The sequence below is a fragment of the Brassica napus genome, chromosome A4 (genome assembly GCF_020379485.1).
Source record: "Brassica napus cultivar Da-Ae chromosome A4, Da-Ae, whole genome shotgun sequence".
Lineage (NCBI taxonomy): Eukaryota > Viridiplantae > Streptophyta > Magnoliopsida > Brassicales > Brassicaceae > Brassica > Brassica napus.
Genome location: NC_063437.1, coordinates 19,030,775 through 19,058,434, shown reverse-complemented (window position 1 = coordinate 19,058,434; position 27,660 = coordinate 19,030,775). Strand labels below are relative to the sequence as shown.

The window sequence follows — 27,660 nt, the reverse complement described above, 5'->3', positions numbered from 1 at the left end:
TAAAACAAAATAATAAATAAGTAAAACTGATTTGATGGTAATTTTTATGATATATATATATATATCAATTATGTGAAAGAAATAGAAGCTTAATATGGAAAAAAATCTTAAATACAAAAACCTCTAAAAATTAACAAAAAAACTAATAAATTAAACTATGATATCACTTAAAAGCTTCTTTGACCATATTAATAAAATATTTAAGCGATAATTAGACAAATTTGATTTTTTTTCCAGCAACAAGTTTATTATTAATTAGCATCAGTTATTTCAAGATGTTTAAGAAATGGTGGACAAAAAAATAGGATGGACATTAATGATATATGAACTATGAATAGTACTTTGTGAAGCAGACTTAGATAACATATCTGCACATCCATTTTCAGTCATTTTTTATGCCTAAATTCAATTTCTTCAGAGTAGTTATTCCACAAATAGATCGTATGAGATATTGTTTTGATATGTAGATTTTGTTTTTTCAATGTTAAGAAGATTGATAACTGTAAAAATGTCTCCTTCGTATATGATATGTCTATAACCGAGTCTCCAACATGAGACAAGTTTGTTTAAAAAGTAAATAATTTTATTTTTCTTATATTATATAATCAATATATATTATTTACTGATAATAAATATATAGTTATTCATCTATCACAAATATCTATGCAAATATGTGAATCAAGTACAACAATCAAACAACATAATGATTTCCACAAAGAAAATTTAAAAAATATATTTATGTTATGTAGTCATATTTTATATTTTTTAAATAATGTAATACAATATTATACATTATTTTTTTAGAATTGAGAAATACATATATCACTTAGACAAATTAAGCGATAATTAAACAAATTTGATTTTTATTTTGTGAGCAAAAAGTTTATTATTAATTAGCATTACTTATTTCAAGATGTTTAAGAAATGATGGACAAAAAAATAGGGTGGACATAAATGATATATGAACTATAAATAGTTTTTTGTAAAGCTGACTTAGATAACCCATATGCATATCCATTTCCAGTCCTTTTTGATGCATAAATTCAATTTCTTCAAAGCAGTTATTCCACAAAGAGATCGTATGAGATATTGTTTTAATATTCAGATTTGTTTATTGATTGTTAAGAACATTGATAAGTGTAAAAATGTTTCATTCGAATATGATATGTCTATAACCGAGTCCCCAACATGAGACAAGTTTATTAAAAAGTAAATAATTTCATTTTTCTTATATTATATAATAAATATATATTATTTACTGATAATAAAAATATAGTTATTCATCTATCACAAATATCTATGCAAATATGTGAATTAAGTACAACAATCAAACAACATAATGATTTCCACAAAGAAAATATAAAAAATATATTTATGTTATGTAGTCTTATTTTCTATTCTTTAAATAATATAATGCAATATTATACATTATTTTTTAGAATTGAGAAATACATATAATATCTTATCCGCGCGTAGCGCGGTTAAAAAATCTAGTATTAATAATAGAGCTTAACATTCGCACGCAATATGAACCTTTCTAGTCTAAAAAAGAACCTTTCAATACGTAAACATAGTTTCAAAAAAAATAAACGTAAACATATAAACTTCATAAAGACGTTATTTGTCTATAGGGAAACCTCAGCAAGACAAGAAAAAAGAATAATATATACATTTTAGTGGGGATAACTAAATGTGGAGATTTTGATCAAAAAAAAAAACTAAATGTGGAGATTTTGCTTAAGATTGAGATTTGGGTAATATTTATCATAGCTGCTGCTTCTTTTGTTGGTGTTTTCATATATTTTTGTGGCCTTAGCTGGGGGTGGTGATGGAAGACGTGGGGGAGGAGGAGAGAATGGTTCTCATAAAATTAATTTGTTTATGAGAACAAGTTGAGAAAAGTTTTTATTAATCGAAACAACACGTAAACATGAGTATTTGTTTAAATAAAATAATACCGAAAATGCAAAAATGTAGGGCTATACAAAAGGAAGTATAAGTAAATGGATTTAATTTTTTCGTGTGATTTTGGTTTAATAAGATAGATTAGCCAAAGACTTGTCAGATATTCAATCATCTCCTCAACTCTTCCACGCATGAATCAATAAGGAAACTTTGTTTTTTGAAACTTAGATCAATAAGGAAACTTTAACCAACGTTCTGGAATTTTAACAACACAATTAGCTTAATTTACTCTCGCAGGGTTAAACCCTATGTATTAAAATTCTATAAACTAAGCTCCATTGAATTTCAGATTCTAAACAACCATATTTAATATGTTTACAAGTTTCTTAACATCAACTTCCGCTAGCTACAAATATTTATTCATCTAAGTTTGTTTCAGACTTTTAAACTATCACTTTCGATGTATTAAACAATTTATATATGATTTTTCATTTTAAAAAATAATTAGACAACGAATTGTCAGATATTTAGCGAACTCCTCAACTCTACCACATATTACGAGTTATTATACATAGCTTTTAAAAAAATAGTGGACACATTTTTTTTTTCGTTTATAACACGACTAAACGAAAGTTCTATTACAGTGTTTGAATTGGTCTAAGAAGTGTTCCTTTGATTATTTTAAAGTTCCATTTGTAATTTTTTTTTTGAGAAAGCCATTTGTTAATTTTTAAATCTACTCTTCGCTTAGTGATCAATTAACAATTGCAATGACCGAGTAAAAATACTATTTAAAACCTGTAATATCCGTAGGTGCACTAGCTACCTTTCCATACGAATGTTAGTGTTAGTATTCATGTCTAAATTAATTAGTCAACGACTTGTGAAGATGATAAGTCAACTCATCTACTTTTCAACATTTTCGGAGATGTTCTCTACGAGTGTAAAGTTGTCTATGATTAATATTTTTTTTATTATATATGTTCTCTACGAGTGTAAAGATGTCTATGATTAATATATTTTATTACTAAAATCTATTGGTGAAAATTAGGATTGGCTAAAATATCCGTAAATTTTGATTCAATTCGTTGTTTGTTTTGATTCGAACTAAAAATTCTAGATATCCGTAACTCTACGAAACAAAACAAATACTAATATGTAACATCCGTAAAAAAATAAAACAAATCACAAATTCTAATATTTTTAAGAACGGATACCCGATCCAATCATATATATGCATATATATACACATATTTTTAAAAAATTATATGTAACGTATATAAATATTATATTTTGTATAAGTTTTACATTTTTTGTTATATTAGTTATTAGAATTTTTTAAAAGTAAATATCTGTTTTGGTAATAAAAATAGTATTTTATATTATTTTTGGATATTTATTTATTTATTTGTCGAATCGAATCGGATATCCGGTTAAAATCTACAAAAATCTGAATATCCAGAACACCGAATATTTAGGTGAACGGATACCCGATCCAATCATATATATACATATATATACACATATATGCACAAATACTAATATTTTTAGGAAATGAATTTCTCAGTTTGGTGAACCTTCACATAATTAATTTCCTTTGCAAAGGAGTCTTCTGGGTGGCAGCTAGCACGCGTCCGAGCTCGTTGTGTTATGTATCTTGGAATTGATGGCTTGGACCCCACTCTACAAGTCGGCGACTTGCCTCTTGGTTTCTTGACCAACTTCTCGTGCCATAGGAGGACAAAGAACTCTCCTTGGCGTTTATTCACCATTGGTAGCTGCAGATTAGTAGCTGCATGAGGTGTGAGAGCGGCATATATCACGTTGAGGCGTTCGCTAGTTGCCTTGTTGGCTTCATCCTGCTTCGTGAAGTGCTCCATCATATCGTTCATCATCTACATCATGACAGCCATATCGGCTCTCAGTTGGGTTGCTCATGTGTTTGTGGGAACCATGGTGATCGATTGTCGGCTTTATTTTCAAAAACTTTCTTCAAACGGTGTCAATTGTTTAATCTGAATTTGAAGCAATATATAAATTTGAGGTAGGTTTGATTAAAAATTGTTTATTAATGATCAGATGTGAATACAAAGAGATTTGAATAAATTTGATGTGTAAAAGAAAAATTAGCAAGAACAATGAAAATTATGTAAACCCTAGTTATTGTGCTGTGTCTCCCAAGTGTTTCGACTTTCGAATGTCCTTACTTGATTCAACTCTTCTACTTATATATTCGATAGCCTTCTAATTATACCTTTAAATCGGCATAAACCCAATCGACTTGGGTGGAGAGGTCTGTTTATTCGATAGGTCTATTGAAAGATGTAATCCATCTTTAATACCTGGCTCCAAAACACATAAGTAAATAAAAATTTCCTTACTTTCCTCGTCATTTTGTTTCGATTTTTTATTATCAACTCTTTACTATTCGTTAAACGTTTTGGATACGTATCTGGTTTAGAATATTTCTACTCATTTTCATTTTTTTTCTCTTATGTATTCATTGCAATGAGTTACCACTTGATCACAAAAAATAGTTATATCACCTGATTACCATTTCAGACAATTTCCTAGAAACTACGTACCCTGTGATATAATATATATATATAACAAGGTTTATCCTCTCTAGTCCTATCATTCTCAAGAAGTAAAAGAGAGAGAGAAAGAAGAACAAAAGAACTAAAACAAGAAACTTTGAGATATGTCTCCGTCGAAAGCGGAAGAAGTAGTCCAACATATCCACCCATTAACGAAAGTTGACGGGGTTGGAAGGTACATATGCGATGGCTGTAAAACCGAAGGCTTTGGGAGGACCTACCGTTGCTCCTCTTGCAACTACGATCTTCACGAGTACTGTGCCACGTGTCCGCCTACCCTCCTCAGCATGTATCATGCACAGCACGAGCTCCGGTTAATCCACGACAGACGTGGGTGCGACATCTGCGACGAAACGACCGACGGGTTGTTTTACCAATGCGAGCCTTGCGGCTTCGACGTCCATCCTCTCTGCACCCAGCAGCCTCCGAAAGTGAGCCACAGTACAGATCAAGGTGAGGTTCAAGAACTCATTGAGGTTCAAGAACTCGGTGAGTTTCAAGAACTCGGTGAGGTTCAAGAACTCGGTGAGGTTCAAGAACTCGGTGAGTTTCAAGAACCCCGTGAGGTTCAAGAGCCCTGTGAGGTTCAAGAACCCGATGAGGTTGAAGAACCCGGTGAGGTTGAAGAACCCGATCCGGACAGACTAAGAAAAAGGGATGTAATGTATATAGGCGCTCGAGTTGCCTGGGCTTGTATGACGGGGGATGTCGCTGGGGTCATATCTGCCTTCCAGCTTTGAAATGGCATGTTTATAACATCCTGCCATTATTACACCTATGTCCCTTATTTCTCTATCTTTTCTGATCGCTTTCTTTTTCGTTTTATGCAATGTAATTTTTGTTGTCAACTGTGTTTTATAAACTATATTAATTTTTTTTACTTTGGCGGGACATGTTAAACTAACGGCCAATGTTCAAAAGTGATCGAATGATTACATGTTCAATATTATTTAAAGGACAAACGGAGGAGTTCTTTGGCAGCTTTATTTACACTTTCAACAGTACCATAGAAGAGAGGAAACGCTCTGGGATGATATTCACAATAAGCCATGGGTGATCAGTGGAGATGCGATCTTAATTGGTGCAACAAAGGAGAAAATGCCCTAATCTGTAAGAAGCGATCGGGTTTTGACTTTGATAAATGACTTTAAAAATTGTAGATATACAAATACAAAATGCTTATATTTTCTAAAATTAACTACTTTTTATAAAATTGATTTCTACTATTTTCTGTCAAATATGCTTTATGTTAATTTTGTTACTATTGTGCTAGAGCATGAAAAATTATAATGGGTTTAATTTAAATATTTAACATCGAGCCCTACTCCTTTTTCTTTTAGAACTTACAAGTAAAGATGGTTCATGAAAATTGAGAATGTTGCTTCTAATATGAGACGTAAAAATCATCATGCATGGGTGATGGCTATGATGTATCTGATTGTGATCACAAAAGATAGGGAAGTCAAGTTTAGGTGAGAGTCTGGGTTTGCGCCATGCATCGATGCTACAGGACTGTCTTAGACTGAAATGGCAACTGTGAACAAAAAAGCAAGAATGTGTTAGTTTTATGCACCGGAAGACAAACACCTTACCTAATACATAAAACCTATGATACAAAGCATGCATAACCTGAATTTGACTGTCCTGTAAAAGGGGTTCCGTCAGTCACAAGTTGAAATAAGATAGCACCAATACTCCAGAGATCTGCCTGTGTTTTAAAGTTAGATTGTAAAGAGATTATACTAAGAGAAATGTCTAGTTAGCTTAGTAAAAAAGAGGTCTAACCTTTGCATCATACTTCCGAAGTCTCACAATCTCTGGGGCCATATACAATGGTGAAACGCATAATGTTTCTGCAAGCCTCATAGGTTGCAAAGATCTGCATTACAATAGGTGTGATGGTAGCAGAATCCACAATAAAAAAAAAAAAAGGAACGAAAGTACCATATTATAAACTCAAAAGCAGTTCCACCCAGTCCAAACCTGGTCCTGGTCCTGGTCCCATAAAGTGGTCCAGACTAGTCAAAAGACATTCAACAAGCCTAGTCAAAGCTCAATTCAGAAACAGAGAGAAACAGAGTAACGGCAAAAAAACATTGCGTTGAAGCTGAAAGGATTGAATTTTTAACTTTAGATGTGTAACCACGACCACGTCGAGCAAACGGATGAAGTTGGGATGATTGATCCTCTGAGGATAAAAATCTCAGACATGAGACTGTCCTGAAACTTCTTGTCAAGCCTGGCCATAGATATCTTCTTGATAGCCACATGAGTCCCGTGAACAACGGATGCTTCGCCTCCCAAAGCACCGAAAATGAACCCGATCCGATATGCATATGTCGACCCACCAAGTAGTCGCCGACAGCACGCCCGCTCTGAGACATTTTACTCCGACAAACTTAAACCGGCTCCGAGAATCTAGAGAGGAACGAAAAAATTTGAATCTTTATGGAATTTTAACGATTGAAAAGGATCCTATTGGACGTATTTGGATAATAAGGAGAAGAAGATTAATGAAATTAAATGAAATGTTTATTCAAGAAATCTTCATTTATTTGGTTTATACGATAAGATCGGGCGATTATTTAATTATTGATTGATGTGATTGTTTTATTAAGATTATGGTTTAGTGGGACATTCTACCATAACGTTATCATAAAATTCAAAGAATAAGACTATATTAACCCATAAATAGACGATATTCAAACACCATATATAAAATATATACAGTAAAAATACAAATTAATAATGTTAAAATTACAAATTATTAATTTATAGATTTTTTATTAATTTTTTTATACATTTCGAAGTATATTTTTATGTTAAAAAGAATTGATCTTTAAAGTATGTATTGATTAAATTTTACATATAAAACTTTTACTTGCTTTTATTCGATTATTAAATATATAAAACTATCTACCATAAATGAAAAATAGTATAAAAATATTATAAAATTATGAATAGAAATTAAAATACAATATTTGTTTTTATTTATATACTTTATATGTACTAATTAATTTATATTTATATTGAAATTATATATTAACATGAAGTGTTTTTTTTTAATTAATTTATTATTTTGTTATCTTGTCATATTGTACTATACTATGTATTGTCCAATTCAAAATTATTTTTTATTAATATAATATATTTATTAATTTATTGAATATTAACATTAATTTTGCATATTTTCTATATACAAACATCATTACTCATATACCTAACCATATTTCAACCAATAGAAAAATAAACTGAAAAATAAAATTAATAAATTATGCATTAAAAATGCTAAAACAACACTTATTTGCAACAAAAAAATTTCACTACAATGACACTTAATGTGAAACAATGGACTATTGTTTAATGAATTATTTATTAATTATTTAAAATAAAAACTAAAAGATTTTTATAAAATTTTAATATATTAAAATATAATATATTTTATTTTATTTTTTTAATAATCATGTTTTCAATTTTAATTTTAGATTATCGTTTTGTATTTTTAAAAATATAACAAGCTTAGTTAACAACTTATTGTAAAACCTAGTCAGTAAAATTAAGTAAAAATATTTTTGAAAAATATAATCCGTCTATTTAAATTGTTTCTCATTAATTTTAGCATTTGTATATATATATATATATATATATTTCTAATTGAAATGAGTTAATCCAACCATTTAATCCTTTTCAGATTGTTAACATTTTGTTTTAAATATTTTTGTAATAAAAATGAGATAATTCATTCTTTTAAATATTTTGCATGTTTGATCGAAAACCCCCATATTCGTAAAACATCAGCTGTAACCGACTCACCATATAATTAACTGTAAGACAAGCACATAATTTCTTACGAGTATACGAAAACATCCATATATATAGTTTTATACAACTAAACCCCCTTGAAATAAACACATGAAAGTCACGAGACCACCCTTTGGTTAAAATCCCACGCTTAGAGAATCAATCTCCCCACCCCGATTATTACATCAGGTTTATTCGATCATTCCAAGCACTCATAAAAATATCAGACACTAAGCCTAATCATGTAGTAATTACAAAGTCACGAACCCTTTCCGTCACGCGCATCTTCAGGTTCCCTTGGAAGCGCGTTCGCATCATGTCACGACCCGACGATGACCGGGTGACTGGACTCCAGTGGAAACAGCAAACGTAGTGGTCGTGGTTGTGGTCTTTGACGATGCCATATTGGAAGACGATCCAAGACCCGACACTTCGAAATCGGATCTCTCGAACCGGCTTGAATCACCCGGTAAACGAACGTAGTAAGAAGAAGAAAGCGACGAGTCGTCGCCATAACGGATTTGCATGAAGGCTCTGTAAACAAACGGTATAAGACCCTCCATTTGTGCTATAGTTATAACAGCTCAAGAAACAGAACCGTTTGGTCTTATAGGAAGATCGGAATGTTTTTTTTTTAGGAAGATCGGAATTGCCACGTGGTATTTCTTGATTATGTTGCTGTAACAACACGTTTTCGTACGTCATTGAGTTGTTATATGATATTGAAGGTTAATAAGAGAAGCAACCTTTGAATGTGAAATTAGCTACAGGAAGAATCTGAAAGCTACATTCGACCTGATATGAAACCACGGCCGATCCAATGGGTTTATCTTCAACGGATAAATTAATTAAAATATACATTTATCCACACCCAATTTTATTATAATATTTTGCAGTTAGACCGCTGGAGAGTTGTAGATTTACAATGAATAAATTTATTCTACTGAATTTTTTTTTTTGGGTCAAATTCTACTGAATTATTTTGGAAAGATAGTACTATAAAATAAAAGATTCATTTTTGAATACTTATTCAAATGATGTTGTTGAAGTATACTATACCCCCTCCTCCCAATTTTAGTTTGACAAAACAAAATCCGTAATGTTTATATATTTATGTTAGGTTTTTAGAGACACCGAAACAAAATGATTTGTGGTTTTAAGACGATGTTGTAATCAGTGCCGGCCTTGAATATTTACAGACCGGAAACAAAGTTATAAAAATAAGACTCTTTCATAAGTAGAAATATTAATTAATCTATTTTCAGTAAATGATATATATATATATATATATATATATATATATATTAAAATGTATGTGTATGAAGAAAATAGTATTGTAGTCTATCAAACTCGTCACCTTGGATTCAAAAATAACCACGCTAACCACTGACTAGCTAAAGACTTTTGTAAGTAATTGGCTGGAAAATAACTTTACAAATTGAAGGCTGGAAGCTCAAGCTTCCACCGCTTCCGGTCAGGGCCGCTACTGGTTGTAATATACTTCTAATTAAGGAATTTCAACCATTTTTTTGGTTAAATAATCCGAGACCGGATACACATGAGTTAGTTTCTTTTTGGAAGTGTCTCGCATTTTATAAAATCTTCAGATGTTGGAAAATATCAAAATATATTTATAAAGATGATGGATGTGTTTGGATTGTTATAGTAAAGAATGTGCGATGTCAATAGAATGGTTATACATGATATGTGGGATAAATATATATATATATATAAATATAATAACAGAGCCTTACGAAGTTTTGGCCACCCTCCGATTTCGTATTGTTTAATTAATATTAGCGAGTTTATATTTGGTAACATAATATTAGCGAGTTGCTATTAGGCATTGAGAAATTAATTAATCCCTAGGTTTTGAAGAAGTTTCAGTATGATTGACTATTATTTTGATTCAGTGTTTATCTTTCATGTGGATGATGACTGTGATTATATCCTATAATTCTTAATTTGACTGAACCTAAAGATTTTTAGATTAACAATAAAACTATACTTATATACGCGGAAGGCATTTATATATATATATATATATAAGTATTAATACAAAATATTATCACTCTTGAAACGTGTGTGAATATCTTAATTGGTACTAATGAAGATTACCTGTCTATATCACAAGTAGTGTCATGTCAACTATCTCATTTGGTAGTAACCCAATAAAGAAATCTCATTTGATAGTAAACTTTAACGAGTTACGAATTTAACACTTAGTTTCGTATTTAATATAAGAAATCATGGACCTTTTCTTACAAGACTATGACAAATAGTTTAACAAGAAAGATTGGTATCCATGTTAATATAGAATATACCGAATATCAACAAACATTTAGTTCTCATGATTTTGGTCGAAAACCTGTAGAAAGCCCTGAACAAACTGAACAAAATAATTGGAAACTACAAGCAATCTTATTCCCAGCGTGCTGCATTTTGAGTTTCAAATTAACAAGCAATCTCATATTATAACAGTCACGAAGGATCCAAAATCTAAGCTACTTGACAACCCTTTGTTCGTTTACCCGTGCTTAATTAACATCAAGGCATCGAGGCCTTCACTAGTTAAAGCCCAAAATCTGGTTTGGTCCTTTTGGGTTTTAGTCTCATTTCACTCCCTAAACCAAAAAACTAAAAAGTATGATTATCAAACTGTTATTAATCTAACACTTACTTGAAGTGACGATTTAACACATCATCATTTTTTTTGAAATTCTATGAATTTAACACTTGGGTGAAAATATAACACCTTTTACTAGACTTACCTTCAAAATTTTATTCATCCTGGTATATATTCTGTTTTATAGAGATACTAATATGATAATATCTAACATTGATATATAAACCTAAGAAAATAATCACATCCATATATGAAGAGTTAAAGTAACTATTTGATAAAATAACTAAATACGTATAAGAAAACATTACACATTTTGAAACACTTAATGATAAGAGTGAAACCATATTAAAATACCATCTGTTAATTTGATATCTACATAGAAAATGACAGTTAATGAAAGAAAAAGAAGGTTAAATTTTCCTAAACTGTCAAGTATTTCTCTGTTAGTTACGTCCACTGTCCGGTCCCGCCTACTTCAAGATTGTTATGAAGCGAAAATCATATGTACCTCAGAGAAAAGCATAGACGTAGGTGTGTATATCATGTATATATTACACGGATTACTATATAACTACTGTTGATTCACAAGAATACATAATACAATAAAATTTATTTTCTATGAATGATACACAAAAATTAAAATAATGTAAAAATTAAAACACTAATATACGTTATTTGCGGATAGCCACTTGGAACAAGCAAACATAAAAGATTTTAGATCAGTCAGCTAAAATCCAAAGTACGCATCATCTGCCTCCCCAAAATCCCTACGATCCGACTAATCAAATATATTAAATTACAAGTCCTTGATCGTTTAATTTTTGTTAATATTAATTTGTGATAATTGGCCTCCATTATTGTCATTACACCCTTGCTTCATCTTTTTCTTAATCCACCACCTAATATTAATCATCTAGGGTTCCTCTAACCACCAAAAAAAGGAAGAAAACTTTCTTCTAGGGTTTACCGTAAACTTCTGAGCTGTCCCTCTAGAATGGAGAAACCTGGTGGCTTCTTCATCCCCAAGAAAAGCAACAAAGAATCATCATGGGAAGAGCTAGCCTTCGCGGAAGACGATGCCGCCGGATCTTTGTGGCCGCCAAGATCTTACGCGTGTAGCTTTTGCCGGAGAGAGTTTAGATCGGCTCAAGCCCTCGGTGGCCACATGAACGTTCACCGAAGAGACAGAGCACGGCTTAAGCAATCTGACGATCAATACTTATTTTCCAAGTCTTCTTCGTCTCCGGAGCATCCATCTCATAAAAACAGTGAAACCTCTTGCTATACTTTGGTTTTTAACTCCAAACCTAATCATTTTAAGTCTCAACACTCCCGTGCTATTGATCTTCCATCTTCTCCTTCTTCTTTATTATATCTGCCTCCTTCTAGGGTTTCTTCCGGTTTGCCTCAAAAACAAGATACGTCCTCTTCTTCTCCAAACGCTATAGAACCTTCTAACAATTCTGAAAATATTCTCTCTTCTTCCCCATGGTCGTGCCCGGATACTTTCGTGAAGAAAAAGCGTTGTGATCTTTACGAAACTCCGGTTATAGAAGGAAGCAAGAAGAGAAAGATCGAGAGAGATGTGCCAAAGAACGGGGATACAGCAAATGTTAATCTTGGAAACACCACTGATCTCTCACTGAGAATGAATGTCGAGATCCACGAGGGTTATCCGATTACTGCTCAAGTGAGCGATAAAGAGACGGGGAGGGGTGGTAGCCTTAAGAGAAGACGAATGCGTGAGAGTTCATCGCAGCCGTCGATTTTCGTTTCAAGTTTATCTTGTAAGAGTGCCATAATTACAAGAAACGAGGAGATCAAACATAAGGGTGGTCACTTTGAGGATTTAGATCTTGAGCTTAGGCTAGGGGCTGATCCACCAAAGGGAAATTGATTGATGGATATCATCCAAAAAAGTACGAGGCAGGGAAAAAAGTTATATACAAAATGCAAAATTTGTATGGGAATATGTGTATGTGTGTTACTTGGGTTTATCTTTCCTTAGGTTTGCATTGTCTAAAATGTATGGATATATACAGATTTTGGAGAGTTTCTTTCTATTATTTTGAGAAATTTTATGAAAATAACAGTTCAATGGAATAATAAAAAGTTATAGGGAGTATCAAGTAATATCAGAATGTAAAGCACTGGAAGCTTGCATATATATATCGTTATAGGGAGTATCAAGTAATACACTACTTTCTCGTACTTAAATATTTTCGTAGCATTTCTCATAGTTATATTGGCAGAATACATCACATTATAGTTACAATTCAAGATAATTCTCTCGCCAATGAATCATATACAAAGCTAATTATAACATACCAAAAGATCATTCATTTATCAAATAGTATGACGTTGAGATATCAATTCACAGAAGATTAGTTGACGGGGTCACTGATGGGCCAATTAATTTATGGTTCAGTATTTTTTTTGTTGGTAAAGCTTCAGTTATGATAAGTTATTTATATGAAATTAACATAGGAACTCGGCAGCAATTTATATATGCGTTCATATAAATACTTTACAATTGACGGTCTATGACCACGATTACGTGATTAGAATTGTAACCACGATCTAAGATAAAGTCACATGATGAAGGAATATTTCTGTCACGATTTCAGAGAGAGACAGAGAATGATGAATAATTGTCCCATAGATCTTAGTTTCCTAATCTATTAATTTATATAGGGTTTCCGATGGCTCTAATGTGAATATGATTTATATCTATAGTTTGCGTGTATTTTGGATTTTCTGAAAAAATAATTATTCGGCTTATATATTTCAATACTAGTTCATAGAGAAAATAAAGAAAATCACATATATGCGCAGTCAAAATGTTGGTGTTATCTGTTATCCACTTATCCTATTCTTGCATCAACTAACCGTGAGAGTTGCGATCAAAGTAACTCTGGATCAATTATATCGCTGACCTATTTTTAGTTGCAGCGGAAACAAACATCAAGGAGAAAGGACGCTGAAATTATGTCCGACACAAGCGTCTCGTTTTTTGTCTTTCCGGCAATTCAGTAGCCTACCGTAACTTTTGATTCTGCTATTTTGGTCTCCGTCGTAGTCTAATTTTTGGCCGCTGCCGCTAAACTCTGTGTTTATGAAAAGAACAGCCTTTATGTAACCACGGTAATCATGAATTATATGTTTAAACGTCCTAATTAGCTCGTTTCCACGTACACGCGCACGCATCTCAGTCCGGAACATGTCATTCTGTCAAAATCATAAAAATAAGCATAAGAAAGAGCACCAAAATCCAAATATGTCCCAACACTTATTCCCTTTCGCCTGTTCTGTCTCAGCAGATTATTAATAAGAATCAAATTAAATTAATAAACTATTTGTATCTGCCCTAACTTTTTAGCCCGTGGGTCATCATCGTCTACTTAATTAGGCATATAGTATTTCATAAACTTTAAAATCTTTTTGTAATTTTTAAGCAAGCATATCTCTTCAACCCCCTCCCCAACAATCCATTGAAAATGGTAAATATAATTCTTTTTATAATTAAAAGATGATCCGGATTTTTAAGTTTAACATCCGACGATTTTCAGTTAGATACACACTTTAGAGTTTATGTTTCTATAATAAATGGTCGTTTCTCTATACTATACATTGCATAGGTGGAAGTGAAGTCTTCGATTAGGGGCAGAGCATTCTCACATGGGGAATGAATCTCTGTAACTCACATCGAATAGTTAAATTATTATTTAAAATATGACAAATTGGCAATTCTCAATATCTAATTATCTATATAATATGTGAAGAGAATTTTTGTTTGGATTCTAAGAATTAGTGTCACGGAATTTTGGATGATTCTTATAGAATAATATAGTCCAGAATACTCTACGAATGGTCTCAAAATACAATTGTCATTAATTATTTAATATACAACATTTCCACACAGTCGAACCAAAAGTCGTGACACATGAAGTAATAATCAAGTTAATTAGTCCACCATTTGAAGATATATTGTTGATTAAGAGTAATTTTTTCAAATTCAATTTTCGTGTTTGATTATTTTAAAATATGCAGTACATAAAATTAAATGGTACGAAATCAAGTTTTGATTCCAAAATTGTAAGCATTTTAAAATGAGTAACTAATATATAGAAAAAAATTCAATATCTAAATTACTAAAACCCTTCTCCAATGGATAAATTTTAATTTCTTAATTGGAATGAGGAAATCCTAACATCATGTTTTAGTTTTATTTTATTTAAAGGTAAACAACTATCTTACATAAAAATTTGTGTTACTTTGGAAATAAATTGTTTTATTAACTTTAGAATAATAACATTATTAAATTCTTTAAAATTCTTATTGCCTATAGAATCACAGGAAGCATTAATTATTATTATTTTTGGTTTGACAACTAGATATCGTTAAGATGTGCCTAAACAAGTTGACCTTCGCATCTTTGAGCTTCCACTAAAGAAAATGGTAGCCTATGCAACCTATTAATTATGCATCTACATGTCACCGCCAGTTCCCGTCTTCGACACTTCCCTCTGACATCAAAGAAGAAGAACTTACAAAGACCAATACAATTCGTATATAAAAACATCACCAATTAAATTATGCATATACATGAAATTAAACCTCGTTCGCCACCTAACCAACTAACCATGTATTAATTATTGGTTCATATCACGAGTTTCTCATATTACTATGAGATTATTTTTTTCGAATGTGAGATTACTTACACAACACTGCAAAAATCATTTATCTCGATTAAATCTATATATATATAAAAATGTGTCTCTCTCCTGAGAGAGCCACGTCACTAAGTCGCTCATTCTCAGGACGACACCTGTCCTAACGCTTAAAACTTTGCGTTTCATTAAATAACCATCGACATTTATTGGGCTTAGTGAGATTGGTCTTCAGGCTTTACCCGAGTGACAGAGCCCAATATTGGTCTACCGCGTCTGATCAAAAATTAGGGTTCTAAAGATTTTTTTTTCCGCCATTCGAGCGATGGGGTTGGTGAAGTCGACGAGCTTAATCCGTTCCGAGAGTTTTGATTGCGCCGGTTGAGATTCTTCTTCATCAGTGGAAACGCTTCCTCTTTTTTATAAATATGTGAGTTCCCATCTGTGAATTTTATCAGCTCATTCCCCTAAATCATTTTCTTTCCAATAATTACAGAGATTGGAATTGGAATGGCAAAGGTTACGGAGGCGGCAGAGTTAGGCCATATGTACGGTCTCCGGTGCCTCGACTCAGATGGACGCCGGAGCTCCACCGTTGTTTCCTTAACAGGGTCGATATGCTTGGTAGCCAAAATAGTACGTTTCTTCAATCTTTCAAGAAAAATAAAACCTTTTGTTACTTTGTTTTATTCAAGTTTTTGAAGGAAAGCTTCACACTTTTTGCTATTTTCTTTTGTGGACTTGCTACTTTGTTTCATTTTTATATCTTTAAGTTTGAGTTTTTGGATCATTTTAAAATATATTGGATTTTGCTCATTCTTTATTTTCACCATCTTAAAGAATCACCCCTTAGCCAAGTTTTTTTTGTGATAGTTCTGCACTTCAAGCGCCAAAACGGATAGTCTTCTTTCTTCCTCTTCTCCTCTCAATGATTATGTACTTTGTGTTTTTACAAGACTATTAAAGACTACTGATTACTTCTTTAATCTACAGTTTGTGTATGTTGTTAATAACAAACTCTGTCCCTGATTTTAGGTTAAATAAAGGGTTAAAGAGACTTAGAAGAGTTGGTTCTGTATAATAGAAAATGTGTGTTTGCCTATGATGGCTCACACTTTTTACTCATTTGTTTTATCCATATGTCTTCAAGTTTGGATTTGTTGGGGAATTTCTACAAAGTATGAACATTCTATCATTGTTTGTCTTCATTATCATAAAGAAATATCTTGGGCAAGTTGGTGAACTTTTGCTACTTTGTTTCATTCATACATATTAAAGTTCGGAGCTTTTTGGATATTTCTTAAAAAGATTGAAAATTTCTCATTATTTTCTGACATCGTCCGTCAAGAATAGTTTTCATCAAGTCTCTGAACCAAGCTCACAAGTCACACTTTTGCTATTATGTTTCATGCTCTATAAACTATTAGTTACTCATTACTTTTTTCATGAATAGTCATCATAAAGAATCATCATTATCACCTTTTTAATCTTTTGATACTACTTTGTTTAGTTTAGTTCTACTGATTTTCAGAGCAAATTTTTGTTTTCTTTTTCCTCAAAGCAACGTCCAGAGCACACTTTTATTATGATCAACAAACTCAAGCCGGCAAGAACTTTCTTAAAGTTTAAGAAAGTCCAACCTCATCCTAATATTTCAACTCTCTTGCAACTGTTGTTTTATTCCCTCTAGGCTAGGTGGGTCTTGGTCTGGCTCATATAGTCATATATGTCTTTGTTTCCCCACCTCTGGTACTTAAATTTACTTATTGGTACTGCAATCATGGATTCATCTTTCACTCATCCTCTGCGTGTCTATACCTGCAGACTGGTGAGTTCCTTAGCAAAGCCAAATTCAGTGAAATTGAGACAAGCAATGGATGGTGCTCCTTCTCCTGTTCTAATTGCTATCAAAAGCTACAGCAGGGTTTCACATCTTTTACATGCTCAAGATGTAATGATGATGATGCTATTGGAGTTGTGGTTAGCTTACGTAGGTAATGTATTTTCACAGTAATTGCAGAGATTGTTTCCTCATCCAATGATCTTTTAACCATGTCATTGTAAAGGATCGTCTACAATATTGTCATCATTACATCTTTAACATATAGTATGAGCTTAGATAAATAAAGCAAATGTGTCGAACGAAAATATTTTATAAACCTTTCACCACCTTCAAATATTAACCTTCCCAACTCTTCTCTATTTGGACTTAAATTGGAGAATCACTATCTCAGAGACCTATTGCTTAATCACACATCTGAGTGTTTACATGGCATCTACCTAAAAAACAAAACTGAATCCAAAACACACCACCTACATTCCAAATCAATAACAAGAACCAAACTATGTACAGGAATCTAAGCATAAGAAGAAATTATTTAAACTAATCATGATTGATGAATAACGACCAAAACAAAAAAACAGCATAATCATACCACTAACAGTTGTTACGAGCAAATCTTACAGCTAAAAACAACAACCAAATTATGCAAACCAAGTTAACAAAACATCAAATAATTTACATGTAATGAAGATATAAATTCTTTACTCTGAAAAATTGAGAACAATGAAGATTACTGTAAATTTAATCTAAAAATCCTATTTATTATTTATTTGTTTATAATATCGCTTTCCATATACAAGGTTTTTATAATCTTTCATAAAATTAATAGAAATTTATATAAAATAATTTTTATTACAACTTCTCGCCCGTAGGGCGGGCCGACTCTAGTTCACTATATAATCAATTTTGTTTTGGCAACTCACTATATAATCAATTTTATTTATGTTTTTGAATACCAATTGACGCATGGATAAACACTAATGCGGTGGATGGTAGTAGTACGTAGTGATCTAAATCACACAGTATTTAAAACAAAGCAACAAGATTAAAGATCTATAAAAAACAGAAAATTCGAAATCGGATAAATTAACATTTAAAATGACATTACATAAAGACAGGGTTCATAAGCATTTGTATTTTCTTCTTGCCCCATTACAGGTATTTGTAATTGACATGATTTGGTAATATGAGATGATTTTTGAGTTTCACATGGTTTACTTTGATAAAATTAGATAATTTGAGATTCACATGGTTCAAGACAACCCCTGCATTATTAATATCTATTATTTCCTAGTTCTTTTTTTCAAAGTTCTTTTTGTACAACTTTTTTTTGTATGATCATGTATAGAATTGCAGCACGATCAGTAGTTGTCCGCTAGTCCAGTCGACATATATGATATATGTGTTCCAAATATTTAACAATTAGACTTAGAATCATAACTAAAATATAATTTGTATTACAGAGAAAAACTAAAATATATTACACACAAGTACATATGTAAGCAAAAGTTCCACAGGGGATCCTGACAACAAGAAAAGGCCAAACAAATTTGGTTGGTCCGCTTTACCAATCTGGTGTATTACATTTTATTCTCAATTATAAATCACAGTTGTCCACGAGTGAGATAATGTAAAGATTATATATGACATACAAGTTTCTTGAGATATTAAAATGAGCTAGTTCTCTCAACTTGGTTCATCTTATCATGAATTAGAGTATTTTATATCCTACCTTAACTCAGCTTATTTAGTATATAAATTTGTATCCATTAATTCGAACTCTAATCATCTAATCTCATTCTCATCGTAAGTTAAATGAGTTATCTCGCAAATTCATAATAAGAATATTATTAAAAATAAAATAAAATGTGAATTTCTTATAAAGAAAATGCTAAAGTTATATCTAAAAAATTAATAAATTCACCTTATTGCTAAAAATATTCATATACCCAATAATATATGTATTTATAATTTATATAAATTAACATTTATATTTTGCATATACATAATTAATAGATGTTTGTCTGCACATGCGAGTATAATCTTCTTAAAAATATTAATTAGTTTAAGTCAAACCAGTACGATAAGTTATTGTTTATGTCTTAAAAAAAAAATCAAACATCAAATTATTTATATTTGATAAAGTTTTTCATTAAAAACAAATAATTAAAACATTTTAAAAAATATCTTTATACAAAATTTTTTGCTTGATTAATATTTCATTATAAATTGTTGTATATCTTAATTTAAAATTTTTATAACAGAAGACATTATTTCAAGATAACAACAAAATATATAAGAATTGTCTTATTTTAAAATATGATTTATTAATATAAAATTCGTTTTAATTATATAATATATGAATTATGTTCTTTTTAAAAATATATGATATTATTAATATAAATTCGTTTTTAATTATAGTATATATATATATATATTCATTAAGGGTAATAATGACATTAATCAGTTTAACTTTTAACGTAAGAGCTCGAATGCGAAAAATTAATTCACAAATAATAGTATAGATATAACATTCGCAAATAATAGTATAGATGTGGAAAACCCCTTAATCCAACGGTTCTACTAAGGATTCAGTAATGTTTCTATACCAAAATGTGTGAGGTTCAAATCCCAAAAAATCAACATTATTCAGATTATGAAGAAATGATGTTACAAAAAATCTTCAGTATAGTGCATGGCATACTATTATACCATTGTAATAACATAATTAACTAAACATTAAAAATAATATAATAATAATAATAATAATATAGACATAGCGTATGGTAACCGGATAACTCTTCTGAGACGTGAGACCTAACTACAAATTTATTCACACATTATACGTGGGATGTAAGAATACTGTAAAGAATACTGTAATATAAATTTATAAAACTCCTAATAACATATGAAGTCAGTCGCACCATCACCCTCAGCACAATTACAACCGTGGCTCGTAATTTTGGGTCTCTCAACTTAAAGTATGTAAAGGTCTACGTATATATCCATTTGTTATTATTATTATTATTATTATTATTTTTTTTTTATCTCATATCAACTTTAAATTTACCAACACAAGATACACAAGGTTATGACCTCTAGAGACTTGAAACCAAAATAGGGCCGTCTCAATTATTTTTTAGACCCTGTTTAAAAATATTAACAATATATTTAAAGCATAATAAAATAGCTTTAGAAATTAATAGTTCTATTTATATATGTTTAACGTTTTTTTATAAATTATAAACTCTAAATTAGTCAGTATTGTATTTAAACTTTGAAGTTTTAGACTATAATTTATGTATATATTGTTAAAAAAAAATTTAAAATTTTTATTTTTATATTTGGACCCTGTTTAACCGCTCTACATGCACATGCTATTAAACGGCCCTGAACCAAATAGGTTACAGCTATCTAGTATTGCCCTAAGTCACTTGATTGGACTTAACACTACTTGGCCAAAGCTAACAATGTATTTTTTTAGAGCACCCACAACAACAAATCCTTAACAACAAATCCTTAACAACAAATCTTTAACAACAACTTTTGGAATATTTTTTTTTTCTTCTTTTTTGTCGGAATTAAAAAAAAAAAAGATTGGCCAATCGCGGACTCCCACACGGCAGTGGAACCCGCACACAGTAAAGAGACTGTCAGAAAAGAGATTCGTAAATTGGGCCCCATATATTATTATAATAATTTATTGTTAAGGATTTGTTGTTGTGGGTGCTCTTACCACACCGAGAATGAATCCACCCGACAATCTCCAGTCGCATCTCTTCTCTTCCCGTTAGCACCGCCTCAGCAGGAGGAAACAGCCGAGGTAATGGAGTTGTCTGACCTGGTTCACGTGCCACCGCCGTGAAAGTATAACCCTAGATCTGAAAAGGGGAAAACTTGATCTTGTTATACCTTCGGTCCTAAACGCAGACTCTCCTCTTCTTGACTTCTCCATAGTCTCGTCGTCTCTCCAAACGAAATCAATGGACGACTCCGACAGATCTACATCGTTCTGAGGAACGGACCACCACTGCAGCAAAGAAGAAGACATATTGACTAGGGATTAGAGCAGGAAGAGGAAATCAAATGAAAAAGAGGGAAGAGTAAGAGGAATATCTAATTGTTACGGCCGCCTTTGTTGTCGCTCTCTCTCTCTCTTTCGCGGGTTTTTTTAAATCTAAGTGGGGGTTATTGGTTTTGGTAGTTTAGTAGATTTATAAATTATCCTTATATTTAGAAATCTTCCATAAATCCAGTGATTTTCAAATCGAGTGAGAATTATTGATATGAGTATTTTAAAATCAAATATATGAAGTGTTATAAATCAATGGATTTATAACTAGACCTAAATAAAGCACTACAAGAGAACATTATGTTCTCCGACTGCAACTTCCAAAGACATGAATTGTCAAAACAAACTTTTCACGGAATCTTCTCAGAAATTTCGGATCAAACTATTTTTTCACCATGTTATTGGAAGTTTGATCGGATCAAAAAGTAAAAATTTCTGACAAAACAGATTTACTTGTCATCTTTTCAGAAATCTCATCGGAGTATTCTCGGAACTTATCGACAACTTCATCTTCTCCACCATTCATTATCTTTCTTGCCTCTTTTTCATTTTGCTAAGCATCAAAGGCTGGTCGCACACATTTGGTGGGGATACGTTCATATGGAATACATCTCTTGTTGCAGCTCTTTTTCATTATCGAATGCATTATACAATATGTTTGTATGGACATGTGCTTAGTGCATGTTTTTAACATGAGCAAAAAACAATGTATAAAATTTGAAGTAATGCATCAACCGATGTTTGTTGGGACACGAAAATATAAAGAATGAAAAAAGAAAACAATATAAAACAAATCCAACCAAAATAACAAGGTTAAACCCAATATTTGTTCCTTTGTATCTATTCTATTAAAAGGGAATCAGTCTTGAAAAATCTACTTATACAAGTTGTTTGGACACTTTTACTTTTTTTTTTATGTTTTGGTCTAACCTATTTGTTATAACAAACCTTCACGATCAAAATCCAAAGAAATTATTATAACAGCATTTGACTTTATTTCTGGACCTGTAAAGCATATTTTTAGAATATGCCATCGTCCTGGACAAATCTTATTATTTAACTAAATAATACTATTATCTTAACAGCGCTTAACATTAAAATGGAAACAAATAGTCACGTACAAAAAAAAACAATCCCATGGATTAACACTAGCGATCAACACTAAGTTCCATGGATTAACATTAACAAGTTCTTATCCAATTACTGAACTTACATTTTAATTAATTTTACCCTTCATAAAACCATTTAAACCAATAGATCTATATAAAAAAAACGAAGCATCCCTTCCAAAAAGGTCAAAGGCAAGTATGGTAATCGATGTCACATAGCACTATGCAAACACACATAATAATCTTATTTATCTATACTATTAAAAGGGAAGCATTCTTAAAAAAATCTACTTATGCAAGGTTGTTTGAACCTATTGGTTAGACTAACACCATATAATTCAGCCTGTTTTTAAGCCAAAGTAATATTCCATACATCAACTCATAATTTCCTTAATGTACAAAAAGAGATATTGTAACTAACAACGATATTTTACGTAAATATTTTATTATTATTTTTTAATACAGAAAATAACTTAAGGAGATAGTCATAACAAACGGATTAATATTAATGTACATATTTTTGGACCCTACATATAGATTATCGAACATATGAAGCATACCTTTGTATTAAAAACTTAACAATATTCATTGCACTTTTTAAGTGATATGTTATTCATGTATTTCTTGACTCTTTTTATGAAATGTTATCACAAGTTTAATATCTGAAATTGAAAACTATATCAATACTAAAAATAATTGGTTTTATAATAATGTAAATTGATAGTTGTAACTATGATATAAATATATGAGAGGAAAATTCATTTTTAAAATTGATAGCTTGTGTGTTAATGACAATGTTTTGAAAACCGAACGGGACACTGATTCAACATTGCACCTGGGTCAATGGCCGGACCAGTTTAATCGGTTTAACCGCTTAATTTTAATTTAATTTTAAATTAAGTAACTATATATATGTAAGTATAACTATAAATTAATTTTGATATAAGTTTATATCAATGTTATATTTTAAAAATGATATGAAAAATAAAATTCAAAATTCAAAAACTAAAACTAATTTATTTATATATGTAGTAGAAAACAATATTAAATTTTGATGAAATCTTATTAAAATTTACAATTTTTTTTATTTTTTAACTTGAATTTGCGAAAACTGGGTTTTAATATTGAACTAGGTCCGATTTAACTCAAATTCGGTTTTTAGCACAACTCGGAACCAGTTAGAAGAGCGAGTCATGATCCGACTGGTTCGATCGTACGGTCCGATCAGATTTTCAAAACATTGGTTAATACAGTTCAATAATTAAAATATATATTTTTAATAATGAATATCTTTACTACTAAAAACATACATATCATCTTTAAATCTTTTTCAAACAAATCTCTTACTATAAAAAATAATAAATAATAAAAACATTAAAAATCAATAGTTATAATGTGAAACAAAAAAATTATACTAGATTAAAAAAATTTTAAAATTTCAAACCCGCGTTTCTTAAGCGCGGGTCAAAATCTAGTTTTACTCTTAAAAATAGTTACAAATCCAATCAAATCCAGTTTCAAATTAAATCCATACACAAATCTTCATTATTGAATAACGCATGATTCTAAAATTTATTTTAAAATCATAAAACCAATAACTATGGATTTGAATGTGAATTTTAAAATAATAGAACCAATAACACTACATTTAGTTTGGATTTACAAATCTATTAAAATGCACAAACCAATAATACCCTCTAATTCTTTTAAATGGGAAATTAGGCCTACTAACCATACAAAAAACATAAGATCACTAACTAACCAAAATCTCTCCCTCCTTCCTACTTTCTCTTCTTATCTCTTTCTCTTTTTTCTCTACAAATTTAATTTCTATTCTTTTTTTTTATTTGGTAAATAAGCCTCTTTTATATATCCATTTGTTATTGATTCTGAACAACTGAATATTATTACTCACCATGCGTGGTCCAATGGAATAAGATGGGTGTGCAACAGCTTAGGGTGCATCATTTTTGTGTAGTTAAACATTGGTCCATCACTCGGTACGTAATCATATTACAAGAGTATTTGGGTTAGAAAAAAAAGGCTATGATCTCTAGAAAGTTACCAGGAATAATATATTTCATTAACTATAATAAATGAGTATAGTTGAATATGGACTTTCTCGACTTTTTATCGCAACATATAAATATAGATTCTGAGTTATTTCCACTAAACTCTACTCGTAAAGCATAATATATTTCTAAAGATCCAAAGTAAAATTTACCCCGCACTATAATTTCAAACACATGTAAAACCTAATACACAAAGTTATACGCCCCTTATATCTCATTAAGAGGTGCAGAGTCAAGTCTACGTAACAGCATTATTATTTAGTTTATAAAAAAAAAAAGTTAAACGCCCACAAATCCAAAACTATGGCCATCTTCGATCTGTTTAAGCTCCGCCACAAGCCACCTTCTATTTTCCCAACAACAACTCTTAAGCCATATGCATCTTCTTTTTTTTTAACTGAGCCATATGCATCTTCATCTCCGTTGTTATGATGTTCTTTTACATCATCTTATCCGGTTGTTCCGATTGCAACCGCTTTGCCGAACACCGCAGTTTTGGCCGTGACAATGTGATCTCTACTACCAATTCCTCCTCTTCATCATCAGCCAGCGTTCCAAATAATCAGTCGTCGGAAGCCATCTCCCACATATTTTTCGGGATTGGTGGCTCTAGCTACTCAGAGCGTGCCAAGAGTTTTTGATGCCCTAAGCCAAACATAATACTATGTTAACGATTGTTCTTTAAAGACAAGGAACTTGGGGGCCTTGGGTTCAAAGATGTTGAAAAGTTCAATCAAGCTTTGTTAGCGAAACAGGCGTGGAGAATATGGTCTAAACCGAATTCCTTGGTAGCTCGGATCTTACAACATCTTTACTTCCCGTGATCTTCATTCCCTGATTGCAGCCTTGGGTCCCGGCCTTCCTATGCTTGGCGCAACATCATGCATGGAAGAGATTTACTCTCTCAAGGTTTGGTTAAGAAGATAGGTAATGAAGAGTCTGTCAAAGTGTGGACTGATAACTGGATTATTGATGGGTTTACGCGCCCTCCGCATTATCATCAGGGTGCAGTTGTAGATTTGACTCTTGACGGTTAGCGACCTCATCGACACTCAAACTGGTGGTTGGAACGTTCCTATTGTTCGTGCACTGGTCTATTAGGAGAATGTTGGTAGGGTTCTTAATGTGAAGTGTAACATGGCTTCGACAGATCGTCTGGAATGGGGCTTCTCAAAGAATGGGGTTTACAATTCCAAGAGTGGGAATAACTTTGTTGCTATGGAGAACACACCTTAGCAACCATCTCCCTCGCCAGCCATGGCTCCATTGGAAAGAAAGCTATGGAGGGATCTCTGGAAAACTAAAACAACCCCCAAGATTAGACATTTCATGTGGAGAGCCTTATCAGGTGCTCTAGCAGTGAAGAAGGGGCTACGTTCTCGTGGAATCCAGCTCGACACTACTTGCTCACGTTGCGGAAGTGCCACATAAACAATCTGCTATGTGGATGACAAAAAAAAAAAAAAAAAAAAAAAAAAACAATCTGCTATGTGTTATTCAATTGTGAAGTTGCTAAAGAATCTTGGGAGTTATCACAAATCCCATTACCTCCTGGTGGTTTTTCAAGAAGTTCTGTCTGACTCAACTTCTTTCACTTCCTATCAATCAGTAAGAACTCCTCATCTGACAATTCGGCACGACTCTCATTTCCATGGCTCTTATGGCACATATGGAAAGCTCGCAATGCCTTCTGTTATGAAAGATTTCAATCTAATGGTTCTTCTGTCTTCGTTAGAGCAACCGAGGAGGCTAGTACGTGGATTAATCTGCAACTCCAACCGTCAGACTCCCTCATCATTCCTCCCCACATCATTGGCAGAAACCCCCCGCAGGCTATTTGAAGTGCAATATAGCCTCCTCTTGGATTGATCCAAACCAAAATCATGGATCTTATTGGATTGTTAGAGACTCTTATGGTATACATGAGTTCCATAGTAGAAGAGCGTTTGTTCCTATTTACTCAGAGGTGGAGGCAGGTTTATCTACATTCAAGTGGTCTTTGGAAGCACTTCATGATCTCAAGGTTAAGAGAGTGATTATTGAAACTTCTTCTCGGGTGATATGGGATGCTATCTCATCTCCTAGGCGGTACCCTAACCTATCTCTTGAGATTTCAAAACTTTTTCGATTGATGCATAGCTTTGACCAATGCCAAGTGGTACTGGTACCTTTTAATGTCAATGGTATTGCGGAAGACATTGCTGTAAGTGTTACCAGAGATCGTCTTTATCAATCTTATATAGCTAGAGGTGGCCCTAGTTGGCTATCTACTACGATAAGATCCCAAGCTGGACAATAAAAGCTAAGTTACTGGACTCTAGTGTTTCAAAAAAAAAAAAAAAAGTTACTGGACTCTCTCCCTGAAGACTTTCTGTTCATCGGAGCGTCAAGGGTTTTATTCTTTGCCTTCTCGTGAGGGTTTTGCTATTTTTAATACATCTACTGATGGTGTTGTTTTATTTTGAGTTTAAACTCTACTTTGGTTGTGGCCCTAGCCGTTTGGCTTAAACTTTGAATGAATTATTCACCGACAAAAAAAAAACTTATAATTCTGATTTGTATGTTGAAATGAATCTTCATCTTACATTAGTAGGCAAAAGATGCTATCAAAAGAAGGCTTGCTAAATTGTATTCACAAAATTAATTATTTTCCTGTCATATGAGTAAAAATATACATCTAGTATTATTCAAAACTGTACATAGGGTCTTAAGACTTACCTAATTATACAATATATGATCTATGGAACTTGGTTGGGAATGGGTCTTTTGTCGAAATAGAGTGGAGTGACCTTATTTTTTATTTGAATTTAGATATATATATCTATCTTTTTTTTTTACATATAGTATTTTTACCGGTCGAATCAGCGTATTTTTCGAAGCCCCGTAACGACCTACAACATGGTTTCCTCTATAGTGTTGCTGTTATATCATCATCAGGCAATAACTTTATACAATACAGATTGTT

At 31.8% G+C, this 27,660-nt stretch overlaps 3 protein-coding genes across 14 annotated transcripts; 2 read left to right on the top strand and 1 right to left on the bottom strand.

Annotated features, from left to right (window-relative positions):
• The first annotated feature begins 4,526 nt into the window (after positions 1–4,526).
• On the top strand, positions 4,527–6,005 carry LOC125608333. The gene has a single exon (XM_048778591.1). The coding sequence runs from the start codon at positions 4,607–4,609 to the stop codon at positions 5,240–5,242; it is 636 nt and encodes a 211-aa protein (XP_048634548.1). The 5' UTR covers positions 4,527–4,606; the 3' UTR covers positions 5,243–6,005.
• A 2,351-nt stretch (positions 6,006–8,356) lies between these two features.
• LOC106450246 lies at positions 8,357–8,897 on the bottom strand. Its single transcript, XM_022718877.2, has one exon. The coding sequence runs from the start codon at positions 8,864–8,866 to the stop codon at positions 8,618–8,620; it is 249 nt and encodes an 82-aa protein (XP_022574598.1). The 5' UTR covers positions 8,867–8,897; the 3' UTR covers positions 8,357–8,617.
• Positions 8,898–9,101: 204 nt separating this feature from the next.
• On the top strand, positions 9,102–17,727 carry LOC106392397 (zinc finger protein 10). Of its 12 annotated transcripts, none has more exons than XM_048778590.1 (4): positions 9,102–15,979; positions 16,096–16,235; positions 17,161–17,348; positions 17,424–17,727. In XM_048778590.1, exon 1 carries the CDS (start codon positions 11,924–11,926, stop codon positions 12,824–12,826), a length of 903 nt encoding a protein of 300 aa, XP_048634547.1. In that variant the 5' UTR covers positions 9,102–11,923; the 3' UTR covers positions 12,827–15,979; positions 16,096–16,235; positions 17,161–17,348; positions 17,424–17,727. The 12 variants fall into 12 exon arrangements, with proteins under 12 accessions (XP_048634547.1, XP_048634546.1, XP_048634542.1 ...); XM_048778589.1 differs by having other exon boundaries at positions 16,635–17,348; XM_048778585.1 differs by having other exon boundaries at positions 9,102–16,029; positions 17,290–17,348.
• The last annotated feature ends 9,933 nt before the right edge of the window (positions 17,728–27,660 follow it).

Coding starts and splice junctions, on each gene's coding strand:
- LOC125608333 (XM_048778591.1), top strand. CDS start 4,607: ATGTCTCCGTCGAAAGCGGAAGAAGTAGTCCAACATATCCACCCATTA.
- LOC106450246 (XM_022718877.2), bottom strand. CDS start 8,866: ATGGAGGGTCTTATACCGTTTGTTTACAGAGCCTTCATGCAAATCCGT.
- LOC106392397 (XM_013833212.3), top strand. CDS start 11,924: ATGGAGAAACCTGGTGGCTTCTTCATCCCCAAGAAAAGCAACAAAGAA.